Source organism: Belonocnema kinseyi, chromosome 3 (genome assembly GCF_010883055.1).
Source record: "Belonocnema kinseyi isolate 2016_QV_RU_SX_M_011 chromosome 3, B_treatae_v1, whole genome shotgun sequence".
Lineage (NCBI taxonomy): Eukaryota > Metazoa > Arthropoda > Insecta > Hymenoptera > Cynipidae > Belonocnema > Belonocnema kinseyi.
In genome coordinates this window covers 29,048,671-29,060,273 of record NC_046659.1, presented here as the reverse complement: position 1 = coordinate 29,060,273, position 11,603 = coordinate 29,048,671, and the positions used below count along the sequence as shown (strand labels likewise).

Sequence of the window (11,603 nt, the reverse complement as noted above, 5' to 3'; positions counted from 1 at the left end):
AATGCCAGGCCACATACGGCGGGTGAAACGAAACAAAAACTGGAGGATATGCATTGGGAAATCCTTGAGCATCCTCCATACAGCCCAGATTTGTCACCCTGTAACTATCATTTGTGTGCGCCCATGAAAGATGCACTTGGAGGATTGCGATTTGACAAAAATCAAGATGTTGAGGAATTCGTGCGCAATTGGTTGATGACTCGACCTCAAAGTTTCTACGAGCAAGGAATTAACAAGCTTCCAAACCGCTGGAAAGAATGTGTAGAGCGTGAAGGACACTATGTAGGAAAATAATCAATAGTATTCTTGTATTATTTTATAAATAAATAAATATTAAAAAAGAGTTCCGGTTAATATTTGATTCACCCTCGTACGTTGCTTTATTCAGAAAATGCATTTAGCACTGACCTTCCAAGGGCGGTTCATGCTAATGTTTGAGAGGAGGCGATTTCGAATGTTCTTTAACGAATGTTTAAATGCGCGGAAGAGGGGGGAGGGTTCTGGCTCCCCAATAATTTAAAAATTAGTTTCAAATTGAATAGAATGAGGCGATAAATTCCACTGTCTAACATTGGATACAATTGTTACCGTTAATAATCAATTTTTCGTGTATAAATGCTCCTTTTTGGTTGACAATTTCTCTGTTTTGGTTGAGGACTTAAACATTTTGTTAAAAATCTGTCTTTCTTTTGTTAAATTATATTATTTTTTAGTTAAAATTAAAAATATAATTAAATAAAATATAAATAAAATAATAATTTTATTTTATAAATAAAATAAAATATATTAAATATTATATTATAATAAATATTATATATTATTATAGACTTCATCTGTTTGCTGTTAAAGATTGCACAAATTTTTTTCAATCTTTATTAATTTTGAGGGTACGAAAATTCTTTTTAACTGAACATTAAAATAAAATTGAACCTAAATTAATATATCATAATATTAATATATAATAATTTAAATCAATTATTATTATTTTTTGTAATTTCTCTTTTGTAATGGATAATTCCCAACGCAATTCGTCCAAAACACCCTTCGCTAAATCGTCCCCCGTCACTTCTGGACGACCAAATACAAATTCGCAAATTTCAAATTTTATTTATTATATCTGAGAAGGAGGAACCATCATATGCGCCCCTGAGTGACTTCGCCCTTGCTGACTTCTAAATTTTGCAGTTTGCACTTTAGCAGCCTGCATTGTAATTTGGAACCTGGAACTAGTCGGTGGACAACCGCTGAGGGTTGATACTTAACGAAGAAATAACTGTGCAAGCGATTTGTGATTCCAATTTGTACACAATTTTGTTTCCAATAATGAGTGAAAAAGACAATGTGGCGTGAAGTTTGTTGGAGTGTATTGAAAAGCACGAAGATTGCTTAAAAATCAAGTGTAACGTATTTAAAAAGGAGTTTATTGTGTCGCGAAAGGGTTACGAAAATGCAATTTGTCTAACAAATTTTGTCTTCAGCCGTTTAATAGCTTGGATGCAAGAAGAAGTTGAGGAATGTGACAGTGCTTCATCACTTTTTTTAAAACATGTTTGGGACATTAATCATTCACGGGCAAAAGAACTTCACTATGCTATTTGAGAAATGATAGCAGTAGATAATGAGCCTATTTCGTTTGTCGAAAAAGCCGGGTTTGAAAGGTTAATGTCTAAAACTTCACCACATTATAAAGTTCCATGCCGAAAATACTTCACAAAGACCATTCTACCTGACATATACAGCAGGGTTAAAGAAGTTGTAAAAACTGATGTGTGGACTTGTAAAGAAACACGTTACAGTTTCATTAGTTTAACTGCTCACTGGATAGGCGATAATTTTGAGAGAAAAAGTGCTGCACTAAGTATCAAAGTATTTCCTGGCAGACATACGGGAGAAGCAGTATCCGAAAAATTAACAGAACTATTGTCATTTTGGGATATCGATAAAATCAAAGTACATTTGCTAATGCGAGAAAATGGTGGCAATATAAAGAAAGGGTGCAGATTATGTGACATTTCTAGAGGCTGATTTGGAAACCCGATTTAAAGACTTGGAAAGTAACTTCAATTTCACAATGGCAACATTTTTGGATCCACATTCCAAAGCTGATCTTTTATCAACAGCTTCCTTAGAAGACATTAAGGATTGCATAAAAATGACAATGGAAGGAGGTACTGATGAACAATCTACTGGAACAGGTTCGGAGATAGGAGGTGAAGCCGGTATGAATGAAGAAACGAGAGAAGATATTGCGCCAACAAACGATGAAGATATAGATATGGAAGATTGTTTTACCGAACTTATGTCGAAAGCAACAAAAAATGCAAAAGTCGTTGTAACGAAGGAAATTATTGAAGAAGAAATTGACCTCTACATTAGGCAACCACTTATCCAAAAAAAGTCATCTCCAGTTGAATGGTGGAATAAAGTGAAGTTCATGTTTCCAAATATCAGTGAACTTGTACCTCTTTATCTTTCGGCGCCATCAAGCAGTGTCTACAGCGAAAGACTTTTTTCTGAATCTGGTAATATTTCTGATAACAAACGTAAAAATCTGCTTCCGGAAAATTTGGAGCTGCTCACTTTCCTGTATCACAATTTGCCTTTGATAAACTACCATTACTAGAGGTGAGTTTAAGCTTAAGATCTTTAGAATACCTTTTTTAATATACACTTATTCCGAGCAGTAAAGTTAGTTCCTCGGTCCAGAAGTAGAATTTTTGTATCAAATTAAAACCCGTATAAGGGGCCATACTTAAATTACGTAATCGATTTTAGGCCCTCTCTAAATAACAAACTTCTCTGTAACAAACCTTAACCAAAATTTTCTACCCCCCCCCCCCCACCCTATCGCAGTACGTAATTTTTGGTTACCAGAAATGTTTTGCTAGTTATTGGTATTAAAATTAGACACGATGTTCGAAAAAATTTATAAAATCCTTGTTCATTAATATTTAAATACCAGCATTTTAATATTGTAGTACATCTAAAATAGAGACTTTCATGAACGGGATAAAATAGTACTTCAGACAAAAATTCTTGAACTTATTCATTTATTTCAAACAATAAATGTATTTCCCACTATAAAAGATGGCTTTTTATTCAAATTCTAATATTTTCAACAGAATAAATGAATTATTTACATAATGGTTAAATTTTTAACCTATAAAGATAAGCCCCCAACTAAAAATTGTCATACGTTATATTTCAATAAAAAAAGATGAAATTTATTTTAAAAATGTAAACCAAAATGACAAATTTTCAACAAATAAAGATTTTTCACTTATGAAAGAAATAAAAGTTTTTCTAAATTGTTGAAATTTCAAGCCAAAAGACGAATACATTGTTTACTGAAAAACATGAAATTTCAAACAAAGAAATTTTTTACCGAAAAAGGAGAATTTTTAAATAAAAAAGGTCAATCTTAAAGAACTATAAAACTAATTACATTTTCAGTTGAAAAATTAATTTTTAACAAAAAAAAAGGCTTTTCCAATAAAAAGTTAAATTTTCAACCTAAAAAGATAAATCCCCCGACTAAAAAGTATCATACTTTATGCTTCCATAAAAAAAGATGAAATTTATTTTTAAAAAATATAAACCAAAATGACAAATTTTCTACAAATAAAGATTTTTCAGCCATGAAAGAAATAAAGTTTTTCTAAATTGTTATAATTGCCTTCACTAACAAAAATCAAATAAATTTTAAACAATACAGTTGAACTTTTAACCAAGTAGTTGAATTTTCAATTTAAAAAACAGATACTTGAATTAAAACACATTAATTTTTAAATCAAAAAGATAAATTTTCAAAAAAAGTAATTCAATTTTTGGTTACGAAAGATTTCAGTTGACTTTTCACGATCAAAATATGAATTTTTAGACAAATAAATTTTAACGAAAAAATTGAATTTTCAATCGAAAAAGACGAATTTTTATTGACGACTTTTTGACCAAATTGTTGCATTTTTTATTTAAAAAATATTAGATTTCTCTTAAAATAGATAATCTTCTATTAAAAAAAACAAACAAGTTTTCAAAAAGTAGTTAATTTTTCATAAAAAGAATATAAATATGCAAGTTGAATTTTCAAGGTCAAAATATGAATTTTGTGAAAAATAAAAATTTGTACGAAAACAGAGAAATTTTTATAAAAACGAGTTTTTAACATGAAAATATAAATTGTAAAAAAAAGTAAATTTCCTATGAAACAATTAAATTTTCAATTATACAGTTGCATGTTTTTCCAAGGAAGATAAAATTTCACTTTAAGCAGATGAATTGTTAATATAACAAAAATTTCAATTTTTCATCCAGAAAAAATTTAAGTTTTTTTTTTACTACAAAATATTAATTTAAAACCGAAATTGAATTTTGTACAAAATGTTTAAATTTTCAACAGAACAGTAGCATTTTCAATTAAAAACGATGATTTTTCCACAAAATTGTATAATTTTCAACCAAAAACTTACATTTGTATTTAAGAAAGATAAAATGTGTTTTAATACCGATGAATTAAAATCACACTAACAAAATTGTAACATTTTTATCCAAACAAGATTTCAGTTAATATATATAATAATTAATATAATAATAAGTTAACTTTCTGCTACGGAGTCGAATTTTTAGACAAAAAGCATGACTTTTTAACAAGAATGTTAAAGTTTAAACCAAACGGTTGCTGTTATGCTTAAGAAAAAGAAAAGTTTTACTAAGACAGGTGAATTTTGAAATCCAAAAGACAAATTTCCAAGAAAAGGGTTGAATTTTCATCGAAAAAGATTTTAATTGACTTTTCAAGACAAAAATAAAAATTATAACCAAAAAGTAAATTTTCTAGGAAACAGTTTCATTTGTAACAAAAAAGTTGCAGTTTTATATGAGAAAGGTGCAATATTTATAATATAAAATATGGTCTTTTAATTAAAAAGACAAATTTTCAGAAGAAATATTTTTCATCCAAACAAGATCTCAGTCGACTTTATCTGCAAGAAAATTATATTTTTAAGCAAATGGTTAATGTTCTATGAAAATAGTTGAATTTTTAACTCAATAAGCTGCATTTTTTTACAAAATAATTTTATTTACAACCGAAAGGGATAACCTTTTGAAATAATTCTTAAATTTTTAACCAAATAATAAAATTTATAATTAAAAGGATGATCTTCAGGAGAAAGTTTGTGTGAATTTGCAAAAATTACGTACATGAGTAAAGGATCCACACTCCCTTATAACTACTTATCCCTTTACTTTCATCGTAACACGATATTTTTAAAGACCAATCTATTCTCTTACACTAACCTACACCTCTGCATAACTGGAAATGGAAATCGGTTATAACATCAATTTGAAATTTCCCCCTTGTTCAAAACTCAGCTGTGAAAATACACTTTTTATTTAAAAAATAAATTACTTTCTTCTTTTGAGCAATAAAAATAGCGCTTACAGACGCAGTTTTAATATTGTTCATTATTGTGTTTCTTATATATAAAGACTCCAATATATTCTAAACATGAATACATTGAACAATAAAATTTAAAGAATTATCATATTTAATTTAAGGTTAATACTTGATGCCGTTGTCAATGTTACGGTCACATGATATCAGGATTAAACCTATCAACCGCTAATGGAGTTCATAAGATTTTGATCATTTATCCTAAAAAGCTGGACACGTAGCCGATAGCCGGAGCCATTAGCTAATTTACAAACCATATTTCCTTGCGTAAACATTAAAAAAATTTTGTTAGTACAACAAAAATTTCCTACTCTACGCAAAAAGTAATTATATAGCTAAATTTACATTAATGAAACGCATTCTTTGAATAAAATCAAATTTCATTTCAATACAAAAGAAGAAATTAAAGAAATAGTTTTCACATCGAATTAAAAAAAAAATTATTTTCCTTGAATACATTTCTTATTAATATTACGTTTTACTTGTAATTGTTGCGTATTTAGGCATCTATCTATTATAGAATAAAATACAAGCACAACATATATAAAGCGAAGTTAAATAAAGATAAATATTACAAAAATTTTATGAAATTAATTTAAATAAAATCTACGATTCCCGTTCCAATCCTGATATTGCTATTTTCCTAAGCGACTTTATCCAAAGGGAATCAGAAGAAAAATGAGAAGAAATCCTTAAACTGGAAACAGTGCAAACTCAAAGGGAACCGAGAATAATAATGCAATATATATAGATATACTACAGATAAAGTTAGGTAAAGAAAGTTTGAAGGCCTGCACCCTTGAGCGCACATGTGTTTCCATTGTTATGGCCGGAGGAAGCAGTAGCAAGGCCTGCCGGAGTGCTGCCGGAGTTTGCAGGAGAAATTCGGCAAATCGGGGTAGTGAGTTACTGCAACTTCGGCGGGCAAAAAAATACTGGCCGAAGTTTGCAGCAGGTCCTGCGAAGCTCCTGCGTGCAGTGGGTACTACATCGCCGGAGTGTGCAGGAGGCCGGAGGGCAGGAAGCAGTAGGTATGCTACTGCTCGTTCCATCTTTAATAATTATCACCGCGCAAATGTTTCCGCGCAGCGGCCTCCTCAACGGGTCACCGTACTTGCCTTTGGCGCGAAATTTTAAACAACAAAGAATGGTAGGAACACGACAAAGAGTTTTTTGTTTCGCATTATCAGGTTCGTTATATAAAATTTAGTATAATTAAGTGCAATTGTAGTTTGTAAATATATACATATAAATGGTAGTGTTGAAGATTACTGAAGGTTGTGTAAAATTGATATTAACTAATTTTGAGAAACATCTAATTCTAAAAATAACAAAATATGTTAATGCAAGAATGACAAAGATTCCTTTAATGAATATTATAAAATATATAAAAGTATATATACTTTTATATATTATATATAAGAGTTGTCAATCCGCACTGACAAGTGACAAAAGAGACTGTTTTAATGTAGGAGTACACGTATTTTCATGTAAAAATTCGTAGGCGAATATACAATATAAAATTTTAAGGGTTTATTTTTTATGTGTATAAATTTCGAAGGCCTGTACTTTAAGACATAATAATTCGTTTTTAAACGTATACTGAGGATAATTTCAATATTTCTTCACGTATCTCATATGATACCATCAAAATTTTTCGATGAGTACGTAAGTTCTTTTAATGCTAATTTTATAAAAGTTAATTTTTTCTCTTAAATACGTAAAGAGCTATCAGAATTCTATCAAAATTACGAGAAAATATGATTATTTAGGATAACTCAATTTATTCAAAAAGTGGACTTAGCACTGTTTAGTTTTCCCGGTTTTATATGTAAATAAACATATACCAACTTTATATATATACAAAACTTGTCACTAATTTTTTGTATGTTTCTTTTTTTAAATTAAAATATAATAACCCACCCAATTGTAAATGGTGAATTTTTTCTTTCTCGGATTTGAATATTAATCGAAAACGCGCATGAAGTTAAAAATTCATTTGAGAATCGCTCACTTTGTAAAAGATACGTTGGCATGAGAAACCGAACTTTGCACGCAGTCCCTTTAAAAATGAGGTTTCGAACAAATCGTAACACAACATTTATTTTATTTTTACATTCTTATTCTTGAGAGTGTAATGTAATCGTCTAAATTTTCGACCTCTGGTTTCTACCGGAAATTTACGTTTCGGCACTCACAAAATGAAGGTTAAGTTCGTTAAGCAGATATTTTCAACCAAAATTAAAAAATTTAGAGCATTTTCAAAGTTTGAATTTTTTTCAAATTTTATAAATATCAAAGTTTCTTATAGATAGGTAGTCATTTGCAAATTATCCAAATAACTGTTCAATTTCGATAAAAAAATAGAAAAGTTATATACTTTTGAAGCTTTTAAAAAAGTGTTCAGGAAAATAGAATACAAATATTTTTCTGGTAGATTAAGAAATTTCATTAAATTCGTCACTATATATGAAATATATTGAGAAACTATCTTAGTGAAATGTTTTAAATAGGACAAAAATTCAAAAAGTTACAGCTTTTTCAAAATTTAAATAAAATTTTTTGTGAGTTTTAGACATTTTTGTAAAATTTTCTGGTACACAGAAAAGAGACTTGCAAACTATCTCTATCGAGACGTCCTAACGATAGGATCCCAACGCGCTCGATCGACTAGATCATACTTAACCAAAAATAGAAACAATAAAAAGCTAACCAAGAAGTAAGCACTAGAAAGTTTTAGATCGCGGAATTGAACAAGATGAAGCTAGAAGTTGGCCAAAACTAGAAGATGCTCGCTCGTTCCATCAAAACGTTAAAGTGCTATCTCGGGCGAGCAATGCATGGAGGTGCCACTTCTCGCTTATAAACTAAACGCGAGAAATGGCAACCTTCATGCTTTGCTTGCCCGAGATAGAACTTTCATGATTTGATGAAGCGAGTGAGCACCTTTTAGTTTTGGCTAACTTCTAGCCTCATCTTGCTCAATTACGCGAGCCAAGACTTTCTAGCGCTAATTTCTCGGTCAGTTTTTTATTGTTTTTATTTTTGGTTAAGTACCGTTAAGTCGTGTCGCGTGCGTTGGCACCCTATCGTTAGGACGCCTCGTTATGCTATTTTTAAATTCTATAAAAACTCAAAAACTTATATGATTTTCAAAGTTTAGAAAATTTACGAAAAAAGGGAATTTTTTTTAATAGATTAAGAAATATCAATCTAAATTTCTACTAGAAATAAAATATATGTATTAATATTAAATATATATATTTCTTATCTTGATGAAGTTTTTTAATCGGATAAAAATTATCGGGCACGAAACGCGAGTTTCATAATGAAAATGTAATCATCAGAGCCGTAGATGCTTTGAGAACCTTCTTTAAAAACAAATCGAAAAAAATTCAGTTACAATTTATGGCTGAAATTTCTCAGAAGTTTAAAGCACAGTTCTCGATATAATTTATAATATTTATGATCCATCAAAGGCAATGTATATAAAAAGACAAGCTTGATTTTGATTCTGTTAAAAATAAACCAACTTAAATAACATTTTTTCAACAAATAAACTTACTGTTAATAATTAAAAATTATTTTAAAATTATTATATTTTCATACTAGAAAAATAATAATAATTCTTGGCAAAATGAAAATAAAAGTGATCGAAGGTGTAGATTTCGTGCAGAATTGGCACTTTTATATATATTACATAAAAGTATGTACACTTTTGTATATTTTATAATATTCATACTAAATTTTATATAACGAACCTGATAATGTGACAATTATACACCGTGTGCAAGCAATTGTTGAAAATCCAATATCCTTTTCAATTTTTAACGAAAAACATTTAAAAATGACCAACAAATATCAAAGAACGACCAAGAAACGATTTCGCGAAGAATTTTTGGAAAATATAAAAAATTAGAGCGCTAGCAAACATTTCTTTTGTGCTAGTGTGAAGTTTGCACCCAAAACTTTAAATATTTATAACTTTTGCAGTTTTAACCAACCAACGTCGAAAGTTGACCAAAAAACACCAACAAACGACCAACAAACGATTACAAAAAGAAAAAATTCGATATTTCCAAATTAGTGAAAATTGGGGTGCTAACTTCACAAGGGTCCTAATGAGATCTAACCCTGATTCGCACTTGGCAACAGAAACATTACCGTAAGAGGAGCCGATCTTTTGCACACTTTCACCCCCTACTTTTTACCCCAAGTTCAAGTAACCGTGTGCGCGCTCGGCTTCCAACTCGAAATTAGTTGTTTGCTCGTGCCATTATTTTCTTGACTTGAGAAAGGTTATAAACATAAAAATTCCGCTTCTATCAGATTTTTATTTTAAATTTCGTCATATTTGATTAAGAAGTTATAATTTATTGTTCTCATATGATGTCAAACTTATGACAATACTAATCAGTTGTTAATGATTCATAAAAATCAATATAACATCAAGCTCAAAGTTCTACATTTTTGCCCATTATATCACGTAAATTTAGATAGTTGATTTAACATTTAGTACCATCAGGTAGATTTTTTTAAAGGTCCAGGAAGCTCGTTTAAATGGTCTGAAGGCTTTAAAATATCCTTTCCGAAATTCAAATAAGAATACGATCATAAATAACAAGCAGAGAGGCTATCTTAATAGAGTAGCCGACACTCAAGGGTCCTTTGTTAAGCTTTAGGATAAAAATTTAGAAGTAGATTTTTTTAAATTTCATAGTTAACAGCCTAAAAAATAATAATTAGGAATCTACGGGTTTCGATGACTTCGGATATCTAACTTTTTTTTTAATGCTTAAAATTGGAATTAATAGAACGTTTCTCGTAAATGGAATGAGATACGCCAAAATAGACAACATTTTTGAATTCAACTAGAAAATTGTATATCAGTATATAAGTTATAATTATACGTGACGAATACAAAAGGAACATTATATTACCGTCGCACCACTCTTAAAATGACCACTAAAAGGATCTTGAAAAGGACCCAAATCTCTCAAACTATCTCCGAGACTATTTTATTTCAAATCGACTTTCTTTATAGAATCAAATGGGCCAAGCTATTTCGCTAAAGAAAACTCAGAGATTTCTTTAGGTAGGGAACAAAATAGCTTAATTTTCAACCAGTTTCTAAACAGTTGAATTTTAACAACAAAAAAGTATAAAAATGATTTGCTACCAAAGACGAATTTTTTGAAATACACTGTAAAAAAAGGTTGTGAAATTTTAGTACGCTAAACGTATGTAAAAAGTGAACTCACGCTCAGCGGCGTGAAATTAGTATAAAAATGTCTAAAATTGTACAAAAGTGTAAAATTCTCAACTGAACAGAAATTTAATATGTGACATTATAGAAAACAACGGAAAGTGGAAAATTTCTTCAAAATATCTACCTAATCTCAAATACTTAAATCATTAAGATGATATTAGGAATATATTTATAATTACGCAAGCTCATATGGCATAAAATTTATAGTTTAAAATTAGTCACTCGCATTTATGCTATCGCTGAAAGTGAGCTATAAAGTTTGCAAACTAAAATGTACGTTCGCTCATGACATGCGAACAAACGAGCGAAAAAAAGCTCTATCGAGAAAATTACGCAAATGTGGAATATATGATACGGACGAATCTATAATCACTATCAAGTGGAGAAATTTTTGTTAGAAAATAGAAATTTATGCGTAGTCGGTAATTTTATCAGTCTGGAGAATTTTATTGCGTACAGCGTGAGTCCTTTTTTTACACACTCTGAACGTAGAGATTTTCAACACGTCGTATGAATTCATGCAAAGTCATAGAATTAAACCTGTAATAGACGTCATTCTACACAACATGTGGAAATTTAATTTCTAACCTGTAATTTTAATGCATCTAAAGTGACATTTTTATGCGTAAATTTACACTTTGAAGCGCAATTTTAAAACGTATTTTTACAGTGTAGATAAGTTGTCAAAAAGGGAGTTAAGTTGTAAACAAGAAAATTAGTATTTTTTTCCAAAAAGACAAACCTTTAAAAAACAACTTCAATTTTTAACTAGAAGACAAATTTTTTGAAAAAAATAAAATAATAAAATTTTCAACGAAGGAAATTAATTTTTAACAAAAATGGTGATTCCTCATGTAAAACAATTATTTTTAACAAAGT

General features: G+C 29.6%; 1 protein-coding gene across 1 annotated transcript; it reads left to right on the top strand.

Moving 5' to 3' along the window:
• Positions 1-2,071: 2,071 nt before the first annotated feature.
• On the top strand, positions 2,072-2,623 carry LOC117169754 (zinc finger BED domain-containing protein 4-like). The gene has a single exon (XM_033356260.1). It carries the CDS (start codon positions 2,072-2,074, stop codon positions 2,621-2,623), a length of 552 nt encoding a protein of 183 aa, XP_033212151.1.
• The last annotated feature ends 8,980 nt before the right edge of the window (positions 2,624-11,603 follow it).